General features: G+C 37.4%; 1 protein-coding gene across 4 annotated transcripts; it reads right to left on the minus strand.

The window, feature by feature from the left end:
* LOC136249485 (uncharacterized) lies at nucleotides 1-27,764 on the minus strand. 4 transcript variants are annotated; one of them, XM_066041507.1, is made up of 21 exons: nucleotides 27,208-27,760; nucleotides 22,867-23,616; nucleotides 22,129-22,240; nucleotides 21,924-22,075; nucleotides 21,640-21,760; nucleotides 20,007-20,140; nucleotides 19,849-19,939; nucleotides 19,669-19,764; nucleotides 19,473-19,619; nucleotides 19,056-19,199; nucleotides 18,186-18,345; nucleotides 17,160-17,261; nucleotides 17,020-17,108; nucleotides 16,577-16,636; nucleotides 16,372-16,517; nucleotides 7,515-7,653; nucleotides 7,330-7,464; nucleotides 4,204-4,335; nucleotides 3,609-3,755; nucleotides 2,210-2,403; nucleotides 1-193 (listed from the first exon to the last, which is right to left on the minus strand). In XM_066041507.1, the coding sequence occupies exons 1-21, from the start codon at nucleotides 27,660-27,662 to the stop codon at nucleotides 82-84; spliced, it is 3,618 nt and encodes a 1,205-aa protein (XP_065897579.1). In that variant the 5' UTR covers nucleotides 27,663-27,760; the 3' UTR covers nucleotides 1-81. The 4 variants fall into 4 exon arrangements, with proteins under 4 accessions (XP_065897579.1, XP_065897578.1, XP_065897577.1 ...); XM_066041506.1 differs by having other exon boundaries at nucleotides 1-199; XM_066041505.1 differs by having other exon boundaries at nucleotides 1-214.
* Between the last annotated feature and the right edge of the window lie 42 nt (nucleotides 27,765-27,806).

Consider the following 27,806-nt stretch of genomic DNA (forward strand, 5'->3'; position numbering starts at 1 on the left):
CTGTAATCAGTAATAATATAATATTTTTTTAACAGTGATACAAAAAGCTTATAAAAATATATTATGTACAATACATAATTATTAGAATTCATTAGATTGTGGCACAAGCTCAGCTCCATCATCAGTGATAAAGAAATAAGATGACATTGTTGCAGTAGGTGCATTAGCATAGCTCCAACTGAAATCGTTGAATCTTGACCTAGAGTAAAAGGAACTGCACTTTTGGTAAAACTATAACCCACCATAACCCATAGCTCACCATAACCCATAGCTCACCATAACCCATAGCTCACCATAACCCGCCATAACCCATAGCTCACCATAACCCATTGGTAAAATAGGTGATGGCTCAAAACAGAATGGCATTAACAATAGCATACTTTTATGTACAGAGATTCACATCCAGCTCAACTTCTTGTAATTTGGGGTGTTATATATATATATATATATATGTATATCATACAGTATGGTAGTACTGTATATTAGGGATCATGGATATTTACACTTTCTCGCAAAAAAAAGTATTGACCAGAAACAAGCTAAGCCTTACACAAGTTCACTAGCAGGGGTGTAGCTAGAAATTTTAAATAGGGGAAGGGCAGACCTTTCAATGCCTATGAATGATGCATGCACTCTAGTGTGTAAGTACATTCCAGTTAGGGGATCTGGGGGGGCATGCCCCCCAGGAATTTTTGAAAATTAAGGGATGCAAAATTGAATCTGGAGGTAATTTTAGTACTATTGTGGTAATTGCAAAGAATGCAGATATAGCATTTTATGTATAGGTCAGACCTTGACTTGAGAAGTATAATTAAGGCACTGGTATAATAATAGTACATGCAAAACATGTCAATTCAGGGGGTCTGGGGTAAGCTCCCCTTGGAAAGTTCGAGATTGATTGTGAGAGCAATTTAAGTAGTTTATCAAAATAATCATTTTAAAAGTTTGTTTGACTAGAGTATATTGATCTTGCTTGACCAGTTTCTGAAAACCTCAGTAACCCCCTGCAGCTGGAGCTGCTCCTGGATGGACCCTAAATAAGTTGAACTAATCATACGTACTGTATAGTAGGGACCACAAAGGAGTAGGCGTGGCCCACAAAATAATATCACCTAAAAAACAGCTTCAATTTCCCCTGACGATGATGAGGCAGTATTGGTATCGGTTAGGCCACTCCTAGAAAATTCATTGTTTCTCATTTCCCGCCCACATGCAGATTCTCTTCCTACATGGTCATTCGTTATTGCTGTCAATATTCATTATATCCTGTGACTGCATAGGTAGCATAGTAGTAACCAGTTTAGCATTCAGAAAGCCCTTTTAGCTAGCTTTTCACTGTTAAGGTTCTTATATAGTTTAGCTAAATATTTCTACTGTATTCAGTGTTCTTACCTGCAAGTTAGTTATGAATTTCGAAAATTAGTGGAAATATCTATAATGAATAATGGATAATGAACCGTCCGCCCGCATGTATTTTTAAGGTCAATGAAATGGGAAACAAGGAAATTTGTTGGAGTGGCCTTAAGTAAAAGTAAGCCCAAACAAGCTTTCAGATTGACCCGAAACGCTTTCAATAAGGTGCTTTGGAATTTTAAATTTAACGGAATTTTCTACTGCATGACTGACTGAGTAAGTAAGTAACTGACTGAATGATGCCTTCAGACAAGCGTTACTCGATTTTTTCACTGTTCGATGTCGCTTCGGCCCGACAGGTGCCTTTTGGCATACTGCAGTACGTACAATGCATTCTTCATGATGTTACCAGTGTCCTTCTTTGTCTCCCATTCATCTTTGCTGACCGGCAGCGAAAAGTGTCGATTTGGCAATAGCACGTGATTGCTTCCCTTCGTAACGGAAACCGTCCGTATTTTTCATAGTGGCTATTTTGATAGCAGAGGTGCTTTTCAAACAGTTATTGATTCATACTGTGTTTAATGGGTTGAACATAGCTGACAACGAAGCGTAATGCTTTCAGACAATAATTAAGTTTGATAACTGAAATGATGGGAAACTTGGCCATTGACTAATTGTACAATGGATGATATAGACATAATTGTCCTTAGCCATTGTATCTCTTATTTAAATACTTAAATATTTCTTGATACTTTCAAATAAGTGATAAGGCATGTTTTTCCAGCAATGGTCATACTTACATTCATGTGGGCAATCTTGGACATACATGGCTTCAAAACAAAAATAAACAACTTACTGTTTAGGTGACATTGGAATGAACTTCGCATAATAATGCTTCAGCCTCATACAAGCACAAATGATTATTAGCAATAAGATGATTAAAACTGGGAGGTAGTTTAGCAGTATCATCAATGTGAATGCAAATTGTGGTATTTTAATGATATCTCCACAGCTACTCCTGTACTGTACTACATTCAGTATATCTGCGGCCTGTAATTTTACACAGCAACAATCTTAACTCTAAAAATTCTGATTGTTCCATAATTGTGTTTAACATTGTTACTAGGGCTGAGCAATAGTATCGATAGTGCGATATATCGCGATAGTAAATCACTATCGTTATCGCGATAGTAGGGATATCACTATCGTGATAGTTATGATAAGCTCAGATCTGCATTAAAATGGTATTAACAACCCTTCTATACTGTTTTACAGTTGGTATTACCAGCTTTCTTACAAAGGAGTGGCCTGTAAAAGCTTTACCAAAAGTCCGTATTCATTAGCCGCTCACGCAGATAATTAAATATAACAACTGTCCTGTGCATGCAAAATAACTTTCTATATGACTACAAATCTTAGCTATACAACTAAGACTTTGTTAAGAGCAAAGTGTTTCATAAACTATCAGGATAGTATTCACTATCGCGATATTTAATGAGTAACTATCGTGATAGTAAAATTTTTACTATCGCTCAGCACTAATTGTTACAACTTTATTTGATGTACATGTATTCAGGAGCATAGAAAAGGGGTTTCCAAATTAAGGTAATTTGTAGATTTTTAAGTTTCAGTAGGATCAGTAACAGTGCAATAATTGATAAAACCAAGAGTTCAATTATGTTATGAACTCTTGATAAAACCTACATTCCTTCCTTGTGGAAGAATGCATGAACAATTTTAGAAAAAAAATGTTCAAAAGATTTGAGTAATATTACCCCAATAGAACAATCAAGTGTACTCTAATAGAGCATTCATATGCATTAACAGAATTTCAAGATGTGGAGTGTTGAATTTCAGGTTTTCCACTTTCATTACAGGCCAGACATTATATAACATAAACCATGCAAAACTTGACGTGAGTTTACACTACAAGTTTTAGCTACAGGGGCTAGCTCCTTTTATATAGGTGTACAAAATGCAACCTAAATTGTAGTTAGAAAATCTGTTCATTTAAGCCAATTCATTTTAGTCAATGCACGTGTGTATTCATTTAGTGCATGCATGTATGTATGAGAACAACTGGCTATCACCCCTGATATATTGGCTTCATACATTACCAATAAGTCATATGACACCCCCAGTGCGAACACAACCCAGCATAAATACATACAGTATGGATAGGTAGCTACTAACATTGTAACTGCACAGCAATAAATAGCACAGAATGCGAAATAAATCCACAGAGATATATATACCTGTATGTCATCTGTTGATTTTATCATTTGTAGTAGTAAGAAGTCAACCAAAAACACAAATTCCAATATGTTCACAAGATTTCTCTTGAATGGTTGCATGTATCCAAACAACAAGACACAACACATCAACAGCAGTATTGTTGGGACCTGCAATAACACGTACATTCATAGTGTAAGAACCATGAAGTCACTAATAAAACAGCTTACAATAGCAAAGCCATGCATTTAATTAACTAAAGTGGAAATTTAAAATAAGTTATTGTATTGTGTGCATAGTATTATTAATATCAGTACAGTAGGACCTCAATTATCTGAATCTCTATTATCCAAACAGTATTAGTGACTGCTCTATTAGAATATTTCATTATTAGGTGAACATTCTATTAGAGTAGTTGAATGAGACTGTGCATATACGTAAGTGAATGGGCTTCATTTATTCAAACAAATTCAGTTATCTGAACACTTTTATGATTGTTGAACTGGCACACAGGTGTTTGGATAATGGAGGTCTCCTACTACCAAAATTCTCAGTCAATGTTTATGGCACAGACAAGTGAAGGGTTGGATAACTGAGGGACTATTGTACCACACTTACATGATTTCCAGGAACCGCAATAATAAAGAAGATGATTACATATCTTCTAGTTAACTCTACTGCAGTCCACCACCTGTATCCCTCCTTGAAAGGTGCAGTCAAAACTTCTGAGAAGTTGAATGCCCATCTCCTCTGGAAGTTAATACAAACAACCGTAAAAGTATTCAATACATATGTGCACATTTATTTATTTATTTATTTATTGGTTACTGATTACAGTTTTTGTAATTTATAGTTGTATAAAGCTGAAAAGCTGTCTGTCTGCATTCTTTCTTTGTTATGCTGGTAACTTGCAACCAAAACATGTATTGACACAGTACTTTAGTAAACTTAAGTTCTCATCACCAAGTTTGTTGTTGTAGATTGCTTCATTCTTTATGGAGCACTGAAGGGATTGGTATAGAGGGAAACTTGAGCTCAAAAACCACAGATAACCAGTCCCTAGCATTACTGCATAGAACTGTAGACCGAAAGGTCCAGGGTTCAATTTCACTTTTTTTTTTCTTTCTTAGTACCATTTTTTGTGACATACTATTTGTGTCAGATATTGATGACGCTTACTCCAACACAATTTATACATGAAGTGAAATGCTCATAATCTGGCTACCTCACAAAGTTTATTGCAAGCTTTTAATGCTGTTCTATAACATATTGAAGGCCAGAAAACTTCAGCTGCATTCCATTGCAAACCACGGGACAAACTGTTCGGCTAGTACAGCACCTCCCTAAAGTTGCTGCAGTTTGTGGGCTTGAATCCTGTCAGTGGTGTCATTTTTTATCACTTTATATATTATACTGTTTTGGTGTATACTTTATCTAACTTGAAAGTTCATAGCAACAGAGCATATGGAATGTTGGAACAGTATACAGAAGCATGTTTGATATAGGTACAGGATAGGTATGGGCTTGCAAGCCAATTGGATGCATGTTTGTTTGTCTGTGTGTTCCATTAAAGTAAGTGGCTTCTCTTTTGTACTTTAAATTCTTTTTTTTTTAATGTTAACTTCTCTTACTTTGAATTACAAGTGTGCATGTGTGTGTGTTGCTCAAACCTTTCGCTAGCAACATAGCTTATGTAAATAGTACTGCCTTAAATACCTTTTGTACAAATTAATTTATTTTTGTTGATCATGTTATATGTCCCTGCATGATAGGACAGGTACTACTAGCGTCACATAATTTTGCACATGTGTTGATAATTAATTTAGCTACATGAGGTTCTCTTGTTAAGATAACACACATGATCTCATCATTTTTGCTTGCATGATGGCATAAGGTTCATACACCACATATGCTACACTTTATGACATTATCTTTCATTTCCAATGTATTGAATTATGTTATTGTGGTCAATGTGGAAATAGTCCTGCACGTAGGGCAAGTATCAATGCTAGTTTATATATAAAGCTGAAAAGTAATCTGTCTGACTGTCTTTATTCCCAACAATTTTCTCACCAGTTGCTACACGTTTCAAAGCAGTATTTTTTTCGCCTCAAACAAAGCTCTCCCCATCTAAGAACAAAAGGAAGCTTCTAACAGCTGTCTTTTGATTTTTCATCGTCTACAGCACATTTAATATACAGGTGTAGAGCAAAATTGCTTGAATTCTCTATAAATTGCTTGAATTCTCTATGTAAACCACATGGAGAAACACTAATGCCATTAAGCGTTTGACTTATGCAGCCAGTTTTCAAAATGGAAAAGCATGCTATGCAAGCAAGCTGCCATGATGTACATTCATCGGTGATCACAGATGCACAAATTTGTTGCATCAATTTTTTTTGGCAAACTTACAGAAATATAAAATGCAATATCTCCAGCAGCAAGATTAGTAGTGATTGTATGAAGTTAAATTTTTGATGAGTTTGCTGCAGCCTCCAACCCTATCCACTTACCACCATTATACAGACAGTAAAAGACATCATTATGCTAGCAAGCAACCTCAGTTAGTGTTATGGTTGGGTTCTTCTTTACTGGTCCTTTTTTCTTTATATACCACTTTAGCGTGGGCGTTCAAAGGCACCGCTCGGTGTTTAATTTGCATATTGCCCGGGCAATATCATGGGAAAGCGGTTTGCCAATGACTTTGATACCCAGCCAGTTCAAAGAATCGATGCGCTTTGACTCGTTATATTGAGTGACATAGAGCTTTGTATTGTGGGACTCGGTTTTGTAGAGGTTGCTAAGCTAAGTACATAGGCTAAGATAGAGTAGTTGGTTGTTACTAAAGGATAATGAAGGTACAAAATAATTGTTTGGGCAATTGTGGATGCGTATTTCTACCCACCGCGTATCAGCCTTTGAACAGACCATGGAACAGCAAAGCTACTACTGATACATTGAAATAGGTTAGTAACTTACAGTTCTAAGTACTTAACTTAATATAATAACTTACTTACTGTCCCAATAGCGAAGTTAGTTGGCTTAACTTAGTACAAAAATGATAACAATATAAACTCCATCCCACAATCACAAGTTTTCTAACATTGCATGTTGAAGCATAGTAACGTATTAATGACGTTTTAACGTATGGACAACGTTTTGATGGCTATTAGCCCATGCTATTAAAACCACAATCGATCTTCAGATGCTACTGTATAAAACAAATGGGATGAGTTCTCGTTAGTTCTTTCACCTATTAGGTGAGTACGCCCCAAGTGATATATATCACTTGTACCATGGCTGCTTGGGATTTTGCTGACATATACACCCGCAGCCCTCGGGCCTGCGGCCCTCGGGCTTTGGGTGCATATATCAGCAAAATCCCTCGCAGCCATGGTATAACTATTACATATAGATTAGCTCTTGTTTGAGCTGGCAGCAGAAACACAGTGGGCAGTGTCCTATCCTCAATACTTGCAAGTACAGAGTTTAATCCCAAGATTGATTTTTGCAGGTGTTTTGTTTATTCAATATTTTTAAGTTACAGTAATGTAAGGACCTAAGGGAAAAAGAGAAGCATTTCCTCTTTCAATGGGACACTGCAAAGATCAAGTTACTCTAATAGAGCAGTCATATACTCTATACAACAGTCTGATTTTAGCTGAGAGATTTTAAATAATACTTGTCTTACGGATTGCTACTAAAGGGATAATTGCAACATAACATATAATATAGTAAACACACCTTAATTAGTCTCAATGACACAGCTACTATCAAGATAACTAGAAGTACGGCAAACACCAAGACTATTATTGCAACAGCTGCCAATCCAGCATGACTCCCAGTGAAGCATTCCACTGTACCATCAACAAACCAAACCTACCAGTAATAACATATTATTCACTGTGTTGTGTGTTAATTGTTCTTACTAATTTCTTATTCCCATCATCATCCTCCAGTGAGGGACAGTGTAAAATAGATATTGAGGTATACACCAAGTGACTGAATGTTAACATTACGAGAGTCCATACTCCATCCCAAGATGTTTTTCTCCATTTCCTATAGAACCTTATAACAATACATTAGGAAATAACTTGAAAGTATAAACCTGCTGGCATTAATACATACAAATTACATCATACATAATTTGGTAAATATGTGCACATTAGGGCCCAAACGAACTTGGATTGTCAGGGTTCGAACATTCATCAACTAAAGTTCACGAATCTTTCGAACTTTTAAATGGGCCTGGTTCCTCTTTACAAATTATAAATCACAGCATATTAAATGTTAAATGCATGTCTCAAAAGTTTGCAACACACACATACAGTTGTACTGACTCAACAGTTTTACTGAGAAAACTTGAAATTGAATACCACAAGTAAAAATGCTTGTGGTTACTAGGTTTTAAATACAGTTTACTACTGCAAAGCAGTTTTGCAGCAGTTAAGACAAGTGATTGGCACCACATAGAAACCTTAAAACCTCATAGAGGCATGGCGTGTGACCACCACTGCACCATCAACAAATAACTTAATTAAATGCCAAATACCATATGTCTAGCTTCCCCCACATCATTATGGAACGCAGCAAGATGGATAGCTTAACTGTATCACTATCTAATTAGTGGCTATAGTTCGAATTGTTCAACCCGCATTCGAATGTTCGTTCGTTCGAACGAACCCTCGAATTCACCCAAGCTCGCCTGGGCCCCAGTGCACATATCAAGACATGTGGTGGTGTGTCATGTGGCCAAGAAAGCCAGCACACCACACAGTGGGTGTATTGACAAGAAGAAAGAAACAGCATTTTCATGCATGCATAGCTCTATGGCCCCTTCCCAAAGCACACCATTTTTGCATTAAACCTGTCCACCAGGTAGGATAGACCATACAGAAAATTTGATTAAATTCACATCAAGATATATGGACACGTTCAAAATTTTTATCTTTTCCCTCATTTTCAGTAGGGGGTCTATTTGTATATGTAATAGGATGGATGGCTGTGGTATTCGGGATTAATAGTGCGAGCATTGTAAACAGGAAGGAGTAAAATAGTGCGAGGCAAAGCCGAGCACTATTTCCTTCCTGTTTACAATGCGAGAACTATTAATCCTGAATACCACAGCCATCCGTCCTATTGCAAATTAATCCGACAACCATAACAACTGTTACTAGGCAACAGAAATTCAAAAATAACCACTGCAAAAGACCAATCACACTTAGCAACCGTTGCCTGGCAACCGTTGCTATGGTCTCAAAATGACTTTTACCTTAGCAACGGTTACCTAGCAACCGTTGCTAAGCAACTGTATTGCATCATACCTTGGGGACATCTATCACTATGGTAACAATAGTTGTCAAATCGGACATTTACTTCTAATATAAACACACCACACTATTTTAGCCAATCAAATTAGTATTATAGATTTTTGTCATGGGACCTTGACAAACAAGTGTAATACTAATTCTATTGGCTAATCGCTTGACGTATTTCAATATAATACGTCAAGCTGCTATTGAGAGTATTATACAGTAACACATTCAGTTGTTGGATTAATTTATTTATTATTTACGTATTATTGCTTTACAACACCAGATACAAGATTACTGATTGTACAAAAATAGTGTGGTGGTGTTGAGGGTCAGATGGCAACATGTGCCAACTGCCCAAACTAATTACTTATAATACTAGTACTTAACTACAGTACATGTAGACAACATACAAAAACACAAACTTAGCTACATAAATGATTAAAATTTACAGGGCAGGGGAGTTTAGAGCACTTACAGCAGGGACACAAATAGTGGAGGGTACAATTGTTGTTTACATTAAAAATGATTTCAAAAATCGGTTTTTAATTGCCTTATGATTTGTTGGATAGGGAGAGAGGTATTAACCACTGCATGGGAGAGAATTCCATAATCTGGGTAACCTGTAAAAGTAGGAGTTATTGATTAAGTTGGTAGAAGAAAACTTGTGATGAAGTTTAGAGCTACATGATCAGATATGAAATTGAAGTATGTTAAAACTATTATTAGTGAACTTAAAAGATTTAATGAAAAACAAGATGTCGGCAAGTTCATATGTGGACCAGATTTTACAAAACCGATTCAAATTGCACATCAGGCAAAATCAAACTAACACCTTGTCATGATGTAATAATAGTTGTACACATGCTGTTGTAATTGTATGTGTTGAAATTGTATTGTTTTATGATTATGATGATAAGTGTGTGCTATTGAACTAAGTGTAGAGTCGTTCTATATAATCTAACGTTACTACATTTGGCAACGAGGATGGCTACTTCAGTTGGAAAGATAGACCCCTTCAACCCAACAAACGGTGAAGTGTGGACAGATTACGTCGAGCGTTTGGAATACTACTTCCTCGCCAATGGAATCACGGTGGCTGATAAGAAAAGAGCCGTACTGATCAGCATTATGGGGTCAGATGCTTACAGACTACTTCGAAGCCTCATATCCCCAAGCAAGCCATCCGAGAAATCATTTGCTCAGATCGTGGAAGTCTTAAAGGACCACTACAACCCACAGCCTTCAGAAATCATGCAGAGGTTTCATTTTCATTCAAGAGTGCGAAAGTCTGGTGAAAAAAGTGGCAACTTACTTAACGGAGCTACATGACATAGCATAACATTGCAATTTCGGTGCTTTGCTGGACGATATGCTTCGTGACAGGCTTGTGGTGGGAATTAATGATGCCGCACTGCAACGACGGCTATTATCTGAGCCACGGTTGAACCTTAAGAAAGCTACAGAGATTGCTCTAGCTCATGAGACGGCCATAAAGGACTCTAAGGCCATACAAGATGGTAACGGCACACCACAACCAGTTAATCCAATTTTCAACCCGCAGCGACCACAATCTTCTGGAACAATAGGCACCAGTAAACCTTGTTATCACTGTGGGAAATCCAATCACAAGGCTACTGTGGGAAATCCAATCACAAGGCTACTGTATGCTATTATAAAGAAGCTGTTTGTAATAACTGCAAGAAGAAAGGACACATAGTCGAAGCAAGCTACCAACGAAGTCAGCTCATACTTCAGGAAAGCAACTAGCTAAACCTACTCATTTTGTTGACCATGATTTAGATGAACAAGAGCAACCAAGTGAGTACAATCCAATGTTTACTGTTAATACCTGCAACAACACCAATGAATTAAATAATTTTTTCACTGTTACTATGACAATTAATGGTCACTCAGTTGGCATGCAGATTGACACTGGGGCAGCTGTTTCAGTTATGTCAGTGGTCACTTATGAACAGCTGTGGCCACAAGGAAACGGCCCTACCCTGAAACCTACCAATACTAAGCTTACCACTTACTCAGGGGATGTTTTGAAGACAGTTGGCACAATCACATGCAATATTGAATACCAAAACCAACAATGCCAGCTGCCATTGGTCATTGTTGATACACCAGGGCCTACCTTATTAGGGCAAAACTGGTTTTCACAAATTCAACTTGACTGACCAGCAATAAGCAAGCAAGTACTATTGCTACAGGACAAAACTCTCAGCCCTGTCTTGAATCAGTTCCAAGAAGTTTTTCACAATGAGCTAGGCACCTTTACAGGCCCCAAAGTCAAACTAGCTGTAGAGTACCACCCAAATTTTACAAAAGCCCGATCCTTGCCATATGCAATATGAGATAAAGTGGAACAGGAATTGAAAAGCTTACAAGCAGCAGGCATTATAGAACCAATCTTGTTTTCTGAATGGGCTGCACCTGTAGTACCAGTAATAAAACGTGACAAACAAAGCATCCACTTATGTGGCGACTACCGTTTAACTGTCAACCAAGCTGTACAGTTAGATCAGTTTCCCATTCCAAAAATTGAGGACCTCTTAGCTAAACTGCCTGGTGGAAAATATTTCAGTTCTCAAGATATGAGCCAAGCATATCAACAGTTGCCATTAGATGATGAATCTAAGAAGTTAGTGGTGATCAACACTCACAAAGGTCTGTTTGCTTACAATCGCTTGCCTTTGGGGTTTCTTTGGTCCCCGGCATTTTCCAGCGAACAATTGAGAACTTGCTTCAAGATATTCCTAATGTGTTGATCTACCTCGATGACATCTTGGTAGCAGGCAAAACTCCCGAAGAACATTGCCGTACCCTAGCTGAAGTTCTGCTTAAAGCTGGCTTAAGATTAAAGAAAGATAAATGTACTTTCATGACGACATCAGTGCAATATCTTGGTTATCAAATTGATGCTCATGGTATTCACCCAACAGAAGCTAAAGTTAGAGTCATTAAGGAAGCCCGTACACCAAAAAACGTGTCTGAATCGAAAGCTTACCTTGGCATCCTAACGTATTATGGTAAATTTTTACCTAACCTTTCAACATTACTGGTACCCCTTTATTCCCTGCTTCAAAAGAACAAAGCTTGGTCACGGACTAATGTACAAGAACAGGCATTTCAGCAATCAAAAAAGATATTAACCTCCTCATCTGTCTTAGTTCCTCTGGCATACGATGCATCCCAGTATGGATTAGGGGAAGTTTTGTCTCACCATTTTCCCAATGGTGAAGAGACGCCAATTGCATATGCTTCCTGCACGCTATCCAAACCAGAGCAGAATTACTCACAGATAGAGCAAGAAGGACTTTCTTTAGTGTTTGGTGTTAAAAAGTTCCATTCCTACTTATACGGTAGACGGTTTACCATGTATACAGATCACAAGCCCTTACAAACATTGTTTAATCCTAACAAGTCAATTTCAACTATGGTCTCACAACACATTCAAAGATGGGCATTGAAATTGTCTATGTACACGTATAGAGTCAAGCACCGTCCAGGTAAAGCTCACTGTAATGCTGATGCATTAAGCCGTTTACCTCTACCTGACTGTCCTGAGAGCACACCAGTTAGTTTTGATATTAGAAAAGATAGACTCTACACCAATTACAGTTTCCCAGATTCGTACTTGGACATGCAGAGACCCATTGTTGTCAAAGGTCTACCGCTATGTTCAGTTTGGTTGGCCAACAAGTGTTCCAGCTAAGCTACAACCTTGCTTTGTCAAAAGAGATGAATTATCCACGACTGATCAATGCTCGTTGTGGGGAAGCCGATTGGTTATTCCACCCCCAGGGAGGAAGCTACTACTGGAGGAACTACATGAAGCTCATCCAGGCACATCTCGAATGAAGAATAGAGCACGCACCCTGATGCGGTGGCCTCACATTGATAAGGACATTGAGCATAATATATAAAGTGAAATCTTGTGTGCCATGTCAAGTTAATAGGCCTGCTCCTCCTTCAGCTCCTCTACAACCATGGTCATGGCCGGATAAACCCTGGTCACGGTTGCATCTTGATTATGCAGGTCCTCTGGAAAATAAAATGTTTCTAGTTGTCATAGATGCACACTCCAAATGGCTAAATGTATTTCCAGTATCATCAGCAACCTCAGAGGTGACCATGGATAAGCTTTGAATTTTGTTTGCTACTCATGGTATTCCTACTTCTGTAGTTACAGACAATGCTTCCATTTTTGTTAGTGCTGAGATGAAGAAATTTTGGCAGAACAATGGTATCCGTCACATAACCTCATCACCATACCATCCAGCTACTAATGGTCTTGCTGAACATGCCATCCAGACTTTTAAAGCTGCATTTAAACGTATGGACTCCAGATCTATTCAAACCAGAATATCACGATTTCTATTTAATTACAGAATTATACCCCAAGGTACCACTGGAATTTCTCCAGCAGAATTATTGATAAAACGCAAGCTACATTCTCGTTTAGATCAGTTGATTCCTGATATTAGTGCCCAGGTGGCAAAAGCCCAAGAACAGCAGAAGACTTATCATGATAGTAAGGCTAGAGATCGACAATTTGCTTTGGACGATAGAGTGATGGTTCGCAACTATTCTCGGGGTGATCCTTGGGTACAGGCTCATGTTATTGAACAATCTTATCCAGTGTCTTACAAAGTATCAGTAGACTCTACTAATCAAATGTGGCGTAGACATCAAGACGACATTCGTCGATTTTCTCCTGAAACGGTTACAGACAATTTTGAAACAATGCCAAACAACTCAGACAGTGTTGCTACTCACAAAGATGACTCACCTCAGTTATCACCTGTTCTCTTTACTGATCCAGGTGAACCTTCCAGTGAGCTAGTTACAGGACGGCCCAGGAGAAATATCAAACCACCTGAACGACTGACATTTTAAGACTGATATTTAGTTATCATTTGTTATTGTAACCCTTTTAGTGATTGTATGTATAATTAGATTTTTTTTTGTAAGGAAGGAAGAGTGTCATGATGTAATAATGGTTGTATGCATGCGCTAATGTAATTGTATGCATTGAAATTGTATTGTTTTATGATATGATGATGAGTGTGTGCTATTGAACTAAGTGCAGAGTCATTCTATATAATCTAACGTTACTACACACCTCCAGTGGATAGCTACACTATCGTACTACTAGTTTTGACACTCAGTACTACTCAAACTACTCGAGGTTGGTCTCAACAGATGGCTTTTCTGGGTGGTGTGTAGAGCTCGAATGGTGGTTTTAGGCCTTGTGAAGGACCTGGTTTGTGCAAGAATCAGTGGTTTACTGGTAGACAGCCTGATAATGTTGGCTAGACATTTGTCTGTGGATTTTGCTACATATCAGCCACTAAGGAGCCAGCACAGCCCCGTAATCTTGTCTCTGGATTCCAATCATGGTCTGCCTCCATTTTGAGGTCTAATCCTTGCCCACCCCCCCAACCCCCACCCCTTTGTGAGCACTCGTGATACTACTTTGCTCATCCAACTGCTCAGATTTTCTATCTTATTTAGCAGGAAACTCTACAAGCAGCTACAAATACTGGAAGTGGTCTGAAAGGTAACAGATTGATGCATCATCTTTAGTGTAAATTTCATACGCGTGCTTGCTATCTTTGGAGAGTTATGCTGGCTTGAATTCTTTAAAACCGTTTATCTCGAAACTTCTAATGTGCGATTTGGATCGTTTTTCCAAAATCCAGTCACATATACATACATTAAAGGTAGCATTCCAAGCTTGATCAAACGAGATTTGTAGTCTGAAGTGTAGTCATTAAGAATATACTTAGTGGCTCTCCGCTGTACGTGCTCAAGTAAAATAATGTCTTTTATAAAGTGAAGCCTTCGAAGAGGTGAACAGTATAATAAGCAAGATCGCACTATGGATATAATTATATATATATAGTAGTTGTAACGCAGTTACTAGTACTTAACTGTCTGCGGAGTAGGCCAAGAGTTTTGAGGGCTTTGGCAATGATGTACTCATACTCACAATGACAACTCTATCTTTTCACACACTTTGCAAAAAATGCAAACATGTATTAACTTGATTACCACAAACTTTAGTGCAAACAAAGAGTGTGTATATAAAGGTGAAATAATATTCTATGAATCTAATAAATATCCACAGAGTTGTGAACGTTTATTCGCATAAAAATTGAACTTTTGTCTCAGCTACAGGGTGGGAATAACTTGAGAATCGGTGTGTACATAGGTTAAAAATCATAGGAGTTCCTTTATGGAATGGAGTTACAGCTACAGAGTTATAAAACAAAAATTAAACAAGTGTAAAATCACGAGATCGAGATACTCTAATAGAGCAGTCTCTGTGGGGTAAAAAGGTACAGTGGATCCTCAAACCTCAGTTATCTGAACACCTCGATTATCCAAACACCATAAGACTGACTGTTCAATTAGAGTATTTTTCATTAGTGTGTGTTCTATTAGAGTGATCGAACAGAGATCTGTATAATATAAATCAGTGGGCTTCATTTATCCGAACAAATTCACTTATCTGAACACTTTTGCATAACTCTAGGAACAAAGATGTTCAGACAACTGAGGATCCTCTGTAGACAAAAATTACCAGGTTTCGAACCAGGTACCCCCATACCTAACACCCACGTCCACCACTGTTATCTTGGCTGTTTACTTCATTAATTTATAATTTATAAAAAAAAATTAAATCTGCTTATTGGTTTATAAACGTTTATAATTTCATAGATCTACCAATGGAAATTCTAGAACATTGTGTGTTCTATTAGAAGTCTTCAAAAAATGTGTGCCCTATTAGAGTATTACAATAATACATGTGGTACAACAGTAATCACTATTGTGTCTATATAGATAAGAAGAAATGTGAGTAAAAACAAACCCCAAAGCTGGCCACAGGCTGGTTTTAGGGCTTTATAAGGTACAACTGGTAGATCTATGAAATTATGAACTTTCTACTATTGAGTAGATTTAAAAAGAATTTTCATTTAAAAGGTAGAAATTAAGTGAGCTGAGCAGCTGACAACAGCAGTTCAGCAGTGAAGGGGTACATTAACTCACCTCAATACATCTTTAATGTCACAACAATTAGTTGTGTTTTTGTGTAAAGTATGTGAAAAATTAGCCAACCCCCCCCCCACACACACACACACACACAGAAATTAGCCTAATTTTGAGGGGTTGTGATTCACAAACACAGAAGTTGATTTTGGTATGCAGGATGCTAAGAAGGTGGAGGGCAGCTACAATACAAAATCGTGTGCTTTCAAGAAGGGACTATGGATCTGCATGCATGAAAATGTTTTTTTTTTCTTTTCTGTCAATATATTCATGGTGTGGCAGTGTGCCAGTTTTTTTGGCTGCTCAATACACTACCATGTGCCGTGATATGTTTTGGAGATACATGCATGATAAAGTCACTGGTACATACTTAGTACATTTTCATACTGTATAGCAATAATTTGCTCACCGTTTAATTACAGACACAACCAGCAGGATAGATATTATGGTCAACAAAGGAATATATCTTAAGGCATAAGTCATTATAGCAGTCATTCCAGATGACAAACAGAAGTCGTAAGGAAAGTAAAGACTGAGTGCACTAGAAATATAGAGCTGTGGAAAACATGTGATATTATTACACTATTCTACGTATATGCATACATAATTATTACGTTTGTTTGTTGAATAAAACTGAACGAGGTCTGATAACTGTCAGTGACATATCCTGTTATCTGTAAGTGAAATAATAAGCATAATAATATACATATCATCATTCGCCCAATGGGGTGGTAGGGTGGACACTACCTATATCACTAGGATTTCAAAGGCTAGACGCAAAATTATAGACCTGCACTCTGAGTACCATTAAAAGTACTTAAACAGCTGTATGTACAAATCCACCCAGCCCAGTACCATTGTTTCCTGTCAACTTGCTAATACTAGATATCACCATTCAAGCTTGTCACACCATTCAGAAAAGACAACTCTCAATACTGTCTGTAGTTTGAGGAATTCTGGAGTTTAAATCAGTGGTCTGATAATATAGCTACACAAAGGATGGTCTCAGTCAGATTTACCTCATATGTATGATTTCACTTAGGTGTAAAATACTAACCTGGATGTAAAATAGAAATGGATACATCCAGGATGGTAATGATATCGAAAGTATCAGTAATAGAATTCCTACGATCACTCCAAATATCACTGCAATAAGAATGGTATTAACACACTATAGTATAAAGCAATTTCACATACCAACTGCTCCAATGAGAATACTATAGGTGCTGCTACACTGATCACACTTATCCAATAGTACAGTCATTCCAGTACCATTTGTACACTGACCACATAGAACACCTTTAGTGTATGAGATGTATAGCAGAAACTGTGACTCACAAAATTTATGCACACAACAAACAAGTGGCACCTGGGTAACAGTCATAAAGACAACTGCCATTGTACGTGTGATTGTTCAATTAGAATATTTATTAAATACAGTGGAATCTCATAGGGTTGGGAGGTATTTAGGTATTAGTAGTTAAAAAGGTATTTTTCAGATACCATTGTGGCTTTCTAAAAATACCGAATACCGAATTTATGTATTAATTAAATTTTTGGTGGTTTAGTGGTGGCTACACATGAAGTCAAGCCCCATACAACCATGTGTTTATGCTGTGGACACGACAAACACAATAATTTACCCTTTAAGATATTCAAACCTTACTTTGTGGTACATTTGTCATTTCATTTGTTCTTTTAAAAGGTAATTTTCACTACTAGCACAAGTATAAATCATAGCTTACCCAGGTTTTTAAAAAGTGTACAATATACATGGTATTTAGTGATACCGAGGTATTTTTCCTAATACCGTACAGTTCTTCAAAAAGCAATACCGCCCATCCCTAGAATCTCATGATATTTTGGGACCAGGTGATTTATTCATAGCATTTCACTGTTGTTTAAAGCATCAGAATGCATACATTATGACATCCACCAACACTATATATATACACACATACCCAAATACAAAAGACACACTATAGTCTTGCGTATGCATGCATGCATGCAACAGACTGTGTACACACACACACACAAACACACATGCACACACGCATGCACGCACGAACACACATATGCATGAATGTATGCATACACACACACACACACACACACACAAACATGCATACACAGTATATGTGCATGCACACACACACACACACACACACACATGTACACACACCTGCAACAGGCAGGCATGCATACATGCACACACGCACACACCTTTCCTGTTACAGTTACACTGACTATCTTGCTGCTCATAATAGTAAACACTACTACAGTGAGATCTTCCATTCTGCTCCAGTTCAATACATTGACAATATCCATGTGGACACTGGTAGTACTCTAGTCTGCCATCAACAGCATGAGCCCATAAACCAAGCTGTATGTGTGGAAATATACGTACATGTGCATTATAAACGATTATGTATCAGACAGCATTTTATTTTGTGGATATTTACCAGATTCAAGGTATTTAAATAAATTGCTAAAAATGGGGAAAGGCTCAGAGACCAGCTTAGCATCTGGACAGGCAAACAAAATAAAACAAAAACAGGCAATTTGTATATTAGACTTCTGATCACAAGGTTCTATATGCACTCAAAGGCTCTGTGTTGTGGCACTTGTCTAAACTACGTAGACCAAAGTGGTCTAAAGTCTAGCTTATTTAGATTTGTATCTTGGCAGAGAAAAAATATAGCAACAGTAGAAACAAATCCCTGTGACTGTTGTTGTAGGTTTAATTTAATCATCAAGTGGTGGCATGTTTCCAGTACTGCCATTGTTAGTGCAGTAAAATAAACATAGAAAGGGTCTAAGCAAGTGTACATAATATTTGCATATTATGTACTCTTGGTCTAAGTAATATAGACATCTCGAAAATCACCACAAAGGATCTAAACTTACACAACAAAATACTACAAAAGACAATGAACAACATTTGAAACTAAAGCCACTAGGCCAGTTTTAACAGTGTTGACCTACAGACTAAAGGGGCTCACAGTTCTACACAAACAAGCACAAGTATACATATCGTATTAAAATAAAATTACATGTGAAAAAAAACAACTATTTCTTATTTTTCAAACTTACACGAAGCACAATTGCAGTGAAGTTATCAAAGCAGTCAATTATAAACTCATCATTCTTGTTACACTCACACACATGATCATTTAGGACATACCCTGGTGGACAGGCTATCCCATTTATGGTGACATAATGCATGTCAGATTCAGCCTGTATAACAGTGACAAACAAAAGTGTTAGTGTACAGCAAAATATTTACTTATTGTAAGGATCATGTCAAGCTTACAGTCCAATCATATGTAGATACATATCATATAGTGCATATGTATAATTTACCCTCAGTCAAAGTCATTATTGAGGCCAGGATGTTTAAATTTATGATTACAAAGGAAACCACATTTCACACTGTTGTGTCACATTACACAATATCCACATCTAACAAACAGCACGAGTTAACATTAAAACTGGACATTCACCACATACTGAAGTCATTAATTTTATTATTTGTCGAACTGAAAAGTTGCTGCTGAAACTGTGGAACACTTGTGTTGATATTTCATAAATGAAATTATATGACTGGTCAATCGGCTTCACTATTATTGCAGATGGATTTAGTCCTAGAAACCTATCCTGAAAGTAGTACACATAACATTAACAATATGAACTTTATTGCACTAACTTGAGAGGAAAACTTTAATATTCCTGCTGCTGGGAGACCTGACAAGTCATGGGCTTTTACTCTGATGGAAACATTTCTACCTGGAAATGTCCTCACCTATTAAAGTTAAGGAAACACTCACGTACACCATTATCATGCACAACAACAATGACAAACACATTATACAACACAAACACTCACAGTTTTATCAATCACATCAAAGTTAACAAGTGGAGTCTGTACATTAAACTGTGGATCAGTTTTGTTGACATGTCCAGTATTAGTGTTATTGCTATACAAACATTAAATGTTACAAGCTTGCTTCAAACATATTTTTATTACAATATATATAAACGTACCTGTAATTTACAAAGGGCCAGTAGGATAACAGCTTATCTGCACTACTGAGTGAACTTGACAGACAGTGTTCTGGTCTGTTAATGTAAACAACAGATCCCACCATAGCTTTGTTTCCAGTAAAATTGATGCCAACCTGAAAAAAATGTTAGTAGAATATTGTGTAAGTGGACTCAATGTAAATAAGTATAGGAAAAAGTTACAAATTAGAGATCACAGAAAAAAGTAGTGAAACAAGAGAGGTTGCCTACACCTGAAGATACTGGTGAGCATTTAATCCCTAATTCAATTATGGGTATAGACTGAAGTAGGGATATCAAATGTCCACTAGTGTCTTCGAGTGTAGGCGTTGTCCATTGTTTCACTTGGGGGGTAGCCAGCGCCCACGCAAAAACCCTCCATGGTGTATGAGAGTCCCAATATTTACGTATTTCAAAAATGTTTCTGTATTTAAAATATATTTTCTAAATATAATGTAATTCTAATTTCGATTTTTATCATGATGTTTTTACCTCATACTTGTACAGGAACACCTGAGAGTAGCTGACAGGGAAGTGAGGAACTTCAGAAGAGACACAGGTATACTTTGCACTGTCAATTTGAACTGTTGTACAGAGCGGCGACTGTAATTGAACTCATGAATGGACAAAAATGAGAATAACCTATTTTGTACGTGATTCAGGATTTAGAATTTCTAAATATTTAATGGATTTCTAATTGGATTTCTCAGATAGTGTACGAGAGTCCCAAGACATTGGCTACCCCTCAGTTTCACTACTGTTTTTGCTATGATCCATAATCAAACTTAAAATTCATAATTTTTCTTTGCACTAGTCTGTTTGCTTTTTTGTAACATAATTATAACTGGTGAACATACGCATACTGCACCAAAAGAAAGAGTGGTGCCAGACTTGATGTTTTCATCTGAATGTGCCCCAACAATCAATTACTGAAAAGTGCCAAGTGGCCACTACGCTTCATTTTCAGCTATGTTCAGCCCATTACACAGCATTACAAAAGAAGAATAACATGAGTAGTGCCTCTGCAATCATTCCAGTCACTACAGGAAATACAGACAATTCCTGATACAAACATAGGGAAGCCATAATGCACTACCGCAAAATGACACCTTGAGCTGTCATCAAAGAGAAATTGGACACAAAGAGGACAATGGTAATTCCATGATGTGACAGATGCTGTGGTATGACAAAAGGCACCTGTTGATCTGAAGCGGAATCAAACAATGAAAAAATCAAACCCGCAACCCTATTATCAAGTTATGCTTGTTTGAAGGCATTAGCAAATAAGTAAGTTAGTAAGTCAGTCAGTCAGTTGGTCAGCAGTTGGGTAGTAGAAAATTCCTCTAATTAAAAATATTTTAAAATTTTATAGCAACCTATTGGTCTATCAAAGTGTTCCGGGTTGTACAAAGACATTTTTGGGCTTGATAATACCTCACCAGTACTGCCAAAGAGGTATTTTGAGGCTGGTTTCTTGCCAATTCATTTTCGTGTGTGTAAAAGTGCAAACCTCCACAATCCTTAATATACGACTACTACCGTACTGTAAGATTTACTGGTATTTGCTAATCACAATTTTGTGGCTTTGGATCGCACCAAATTTGCATATACTTACATTTGTCCAGGCTCTCGGAGGTACAAATTGTTTCTCATACTGCATAAAACACAAGTTAGTGGTCCTACCAATGGAGAGTGAGAATCTGTTAGGTGCTTCCACTACAATACCAGCTCCAAAACTAAAGAAAGAAAAGCAGAAAAACAAAGCAGACATATACGATTGTGTATACACCTCCAAAGAAAATACATACAGCATAATATGATATATCATGCCTACTATACAAACAGCAACAACCATGCATCTCATACTACACTAAATGATGTACACCATCACGTACATACCTTCCAGTATTATTAACAAAGTTCAAGAAGGCACCAGAATGTAACACCATTTGACTGAGTGAGTTTAAGTAGAGTGCACCACCATCATATTTCTCTACATTGTTACCATCAAATTCCACATGTCCATAAAATAATAGTGTAGACGACAATGCCTATCAGTATCATAATAATCAGTGTTGTAAAACTTGGAGGATATATTACTCACTCTAATGGCTGGACCACGATTCTTCGTCAACACATTTGTACCATGAAAGGCCACTGGAGAGTATGCTGAGAATACCGTACCACCATTAGCACCAAAATTTTCTGTGAATGTGCTAAAACCAAGAATGTTAGTTATGCGAATTCATCGTGTGTGTGTGTGTGTGTGTGTGTGTGTGTGTGTGTGTGTGTGTGTGTGTGTGTGTGTGTGTGTGTGTGTGTGTGTGTGTGTGTGTGTGTGTGTGTGTGTGTGTGTGTGTGTGTGTGTGTGTGTGTGTGTGTGTGTGTGTGTGTGTGGGGTTCAGTACTTTTTAGTACTACGTATGTCAACGCCTCCAAGCAGTGAACCCCGGGCAACAGTAGTATTGCATTATTGCTTACTGCTGGCTAAAGTTGACATAAGAAGTTTGTGGAGCTCAGGACGTCATCTGATGGTGCCACTCTATACATGTCAGGCTTCTTCCCCTGCTGAGGATTTGCACACCTCACAGGGTTCAAACGCTTGTGCACTAAGAGCAAAGAGATTATCAACTTGGCGAATTGGCACTTGGAACGTGCGTTCAATGTTAGACACTGAAGGATCAGTAGATGTGGCTAGTCAAACTGGGAGAGGAGGAGAAGTGTGTGTGTGTGTGTGTGTGTGTGTGCGTGTGTGTGTGTGTGTGTGTGCGTGCATGCATGCGCAAGTGTGTTTACATGTACAGTGTGCATGTGGTTCTATGTGTATAACGATTAGTCATACCAGTTCACAATGCTGATTGGAACACTTTGCTGATCAAAATTGAAAAATTGAGACTTTGATATACCAATAGCAGCACCACTCTCCTTTGCAGTATTCTTAACAAATGTACAGTTAGTATATGTTAGAAAATTTCCTCTGTTGCCTGTGGGTCTTTGAAAACGAACGGCACCAGCCAAAGGAGCACTATTTTCCTGATAATAATCATCTGTAACATTCACAAAAACAGTAGATCCCAAACGAACTGTCCCAACTAGTCCATATAGCATTCCTCCAGTAGTGGTCCCTGCCTGGTTTTTCAGGTAATAATTATTTTTAAACAGGTACGTTTGACTTTGGGTTGCATCGCGGATAAGAAAATACAGTCCACCAGAATAAACACTGCCCCAGTTACTCTCATAATAATTGTTTATCACTGTTGAATACACTGCAAGTCCAGTATTCAAAGTAATTGACATTCCACCTCCCCTGCCTGTGACAATGTTTGTTCTCAATAAATTTGTAGCCGTGTGTACATCACTGCCAAGTGCAGTACTATTGTTACTAATAAACCTACAGGAGTCTACTAGTATGGTGATGTTGTCTGTAGCTGGACTTTCTCTGCCATCATAGAATCCTATTGATAGACCACCAGAACTACCTTGGAATCTGTCTCGTGAAAACTGTCCAGTAGAATTGTTGTGTTCAAATGTACAATTGACAACGTTAACATTAGGACAGTTGTAGATATTGACTGCTCCTTCCACACTGTTGCTACATAATGTACATATGGATGGGTTTAATGAGAAGGTGTGGCACATTTTTAACACAATCCAGATTTGTGTAGGGCAAAAAGATCAGTAAAATCAATGTAGGCAAACACTTTTCAAAGTATTTTTGCTCACTGTATTACTGCATCAATTCATCACTACCCAAAATAGAAACCTTAATTGTGTTTAGTCATACTTTATCAACACTTGGGAATCGCTGAAGACTTTTCTGTACAGGTGATTTTATGAACGTGAAATTTAAATCACCTCCCAAAACTTATTTTTAACATCTTAAAAGTAACTGATTATTCCATGCTCAAGTTTATTAATGGTTTTAGTCCTCAAACTATACTATTTTATCGTTGTTTGATAGGTTAGTTACAGTTGGCATCGCATTTCTTTTGCCCTACAAAAATGGCTGGTAATTTGCACACACAGTACATTATGCCCACACATCTTCATTAAACATGTCTATACAAAGCATACAATTACTAATACTACTGAATACATAACAATTTGCAATTGTTTAACATGGTAAATTGGATGCATTTGGTGGATTACTATTAGTTTACATTAAGTGATTTTATACAGATTTCTGACCAGTAAAATCACAACCATCAAGCTTCTTATCAAACCAGGGGCGGATCTAAGATTTCTAACAGGGTGGTAGTAGGATTCAGATGCAGGGGTCCAGACACTGGCAAGGTTTTAATTTTATGATGCTTGAAATCTAATGGTTTAAAACTACTATACACATTAGTTTTGGTGTACTGATCCTCACTACTATCATCTCATGCCATCATGATCACTTTCTGAGGAACTTCTGCATGGCAGAAATACAATGGTGTCTTGACTATAGCTTATCAATTTTGCCAGAATCTTAGAAAGGGTACAATACTTACAGTACTTACACTCTATCTAGCGAAGTATGCAATCCATTAAACTATGTTCAGTTAAAAGACCAATGCCTTTCACGGATATTCTATGTAGCTAATCTTGTAGGAAACTTAAAAGTACTAGGTACAATGGGACTTAATTTAGTACTTAAAACTTCTTTTCATTTGAGTTAAAGCCTCCTTCCAATGAAATTACTGATGGAAGTCATTTGCTGCCCTTGTAGCTACTCACTGAACCTACAAAACAAATTGCAGCCAAGCTACTATAGCTATAGTGCTAGCTGACCAATAATTAATAGATTATGGATAGGTCAATCTATCTACTGGATTCTTACTATATGGATAGTTTATTTAGCTAGCTAGCTCACTAGGCTAGCTACAATTATCTTGAAACATTTTAGTCAATGAAAGCTCTATTAGAGTATTTCACTACAAAGTGACTGTTCTATTAGAGGGTATCGATCTAAGGAGCTAATCAACTCTTTGTTTCCTTCATTCTAGCATTTGTCCTTTGTTATCACTACTACCATCACCTCTTCTGTGTTCAAATTCTGCATATAGTCTTGGACGGTTTACTAATAATGCACAAAATAATTAGTTAAATTATGGGCATTAATTAGAAGTTTAAACTTGGGTGTGATCCTTTGCTGTAAGGAAGTGACAGTAACTATCAGTTAGCTGATGAATTAAGGAATAATCAGTATAATAGCTAGTTGCCTATATGGCTGGAGTCAACTCCCCCACACATGATCAGTTTTGTACCCTCTTAGATAATCACACCTGTACGTTATAATCACCTTGATTTTTGCACAGTACACCAAATAATAATAATAATAATAAACCCCCAAGGAGTTTCTGGAAACCCCAGAAACCCCCCTAAAACTGCCCCTGCAAACAGAGTGCATTTTAATTCATATGGTTCAAGGGAGAAAAATGATTGAACCTGAATAATGCATAATAAAACACAAAAATCTTTTTTTTTTGTAAATACAGTACACAAAAGTTCTTACCATCAAAAATAGCAGGTTTGAAACTTTAACATTTAGTCCCTTACTTAAATCATAGATATATATGTCACAATAGGAATTGAAAATGAAGTCACATTCCCAGTATACTACCTGTACAATTGATGTCACTGGTAAGATATTACGAGGGAAATTTGCTTACTACTGCTTTGAACAATAGACATTTCTTCTTATAGTAACCTATTTATTGTATACTACAAAAGTTCTGTAAGGTTGAGCAATGTCAACTGGTTTGGTGGAAGCCATTGCTGGCCTTTCCTGCAGGAGAAACTCATGTGTTTCAAATTTGCTTCTACAACAAGGTATGTATTCCTGTAGCCAGGAGCCTACGTATATACAAGCATTCTGGTATCAATGGAACACGGTTATTTAGAACCCTGCTGGTTATTAGAATTCACCAGAAGTGCTTATAAGTCACGCCCCACATTTAAACGCTACATATTTCCTTAGTTACTTGGTGTTACTATACAGTTATGCTTCTGTTCTTGTAACTAGGTACAGTAGTTGTCTACTGCTATATCAAGTACTAAAGTTAGTCCATTAATTTAATGCTCAAGTAGTTAAACAAGCTAGTAAGATGGTGGCACACTTTGCTCACAGGTTCTAATCCCTATGCAAACCTGTAAAACTCCATCAATGACCAAAAATCTTGTATAGAGGGTGATACAAATTATGGAAACTACATTGCCAATTGAAACACAGCTACTTCAATTAGTTGTATATCTGATTAAATAGTTCTGCAGTGGTATACACCTTGCATAGTGAAATTTCCATCAGGATGAGTTACAGATGTGCCAAATGAAGCATGCAGCTATATATACCCAGACAATATTCAAACAGTACAGTAGTATACTGTTTAGTAGAGTTCCCCTCTAATGTTCCCTCTAAAAACCACCTTAGAAATATCGTACGCAATGAAAATCACCTTTGTGGAATACTCTTAGTCCATGATCTAACATCAAGTACAGCATTAAAAGCAAGAAAACACTTACAGGTGACCAGATATTGAATTTTTAAGAAGTAACCAAAACAGTTTGCCTACCAGCCTGACCACAGTAACAAATTCACTGGTGGAATGTACCTTTTAATTGTCTGCCTTGTGTGCTTTGCCATTCCTTTTATCTTCAATTACATGGCTGTCTTCTTGATGCAACTAAGGCATTAATTTTTTCCATATCGACACTTTCCAGAGGAGCATAGTTAGATGCCACAAAACTACTGAAGCACTTAAGAGAGTAGATACAGTAGCTGCACTCATAAAACAAAATTGCATAGGACCACATGCACCCTTTCATGACCAGAACACACTGACGCCTGATTACAGCTGGGTGATCACCACCCTTATATCCTAGCTGCAATCGGTATAAAGCAAGACACGGCATTGAACCACGCTCCTGATTGTATATAGCAACAAGATACTCTAATAAAGTATATCATAGCTATGCCATAACAAAAAACGTTAAACCAATGCAATAAAACAGTAATTTAAAAATGAAGTAAGGTTCCAGTGATAAAAAGTAGCAAAATATAATGACTATATAGCTAATCTATGTGGGAAATCCCTACTTTGGCATTGAACAGATGGTGGTAACATGCTGATGCATATTTTTAATTACATTACAACAATGTTTGCCAACATTTGTAAGCAATTTTTTCCTGTGGTGCGCATCTAACCTGAATCTCACATCTTCCATAACAACACTGGTAACATTCTCAATCCACAATGGTATTTTACAGTTACGAAATGACAGTCGGTAAAATCCAACATAGTCCAGTCCAGATAGTGGTACTGGCATGTTACCCATATCCACACATTCAAACACAACATGTTGTAAGGCCGCACTCATGATCACAAAATTGACTTGCAAAGCTAACAACTGGGTAAGGTCGACTGTGTAGTGATCAGTAATACTAGACACAGAAAATATCACACAATTTAACTGACTGTACACTACACCAGCCGTCAAGCTGTCAATCAGTTCTTGTTGACTGTTAATCATCACTGTACTAGAGACTGTGTGCGATGAACATGACGGGGCAGTACTTGCTGACAAAGTTTCAATCGCCACCGTAGCAAGTAACAAAAAGCACAAACACTCCGGCAATAAGTAATCTAGATACCGCTTCATGTTGCACTCATGATCAGCCTAGAAATCTCCAAGAATAATGATATAATATTACCACGGAGGGTTTCCGCCTACTTTTACCGTAAAGCCTAACCATAGATAATATATCTATGGCCTAACTTATTTCGAGGGTGGAAATTTTCACTG

The sequence above is a fragment of the Dysidea avara genome, chromosome 3 (assembly GCF_963678975.1).
Source record: "Dysidea avara chromosome 3, odDysAvar1.4, whole genome shotgun sequence".
Lineage (NCBI taxonomy): Eukaryota > Metazoa > Porifera > Demospongiae > Dictyoceratida > Dysideidae > Dysidea > Dysidea avara.

What these genes read in the sequence shown, in the direction of transcription:
- LOC136249485 (XM_066041505.1), bottom strand. Translation starts at nt 27,662, where the DNA reads ATGAAGCGGTATCTAGATTACTTATTGCCGGAGTGTTTGTGCTTTTTG. An exon ending in TAATAAAATTAATGACTTCA is followed by an intron (nt 19,200 to 19,472) that starts GTATGTGGTGAA and finishes ACTGTTATACAG; the next exon opens with GCTGAATCTGACATGCATTA. An exon ending in GTTGTGTCTGTAATTAAACG is followed by an intron (nt 7,654 to 16,371) that starts GTGAGCAAATTA and finishes TATTGTTATAAG; the next exon opens with GTTCTATAGGAAATGGAGAA.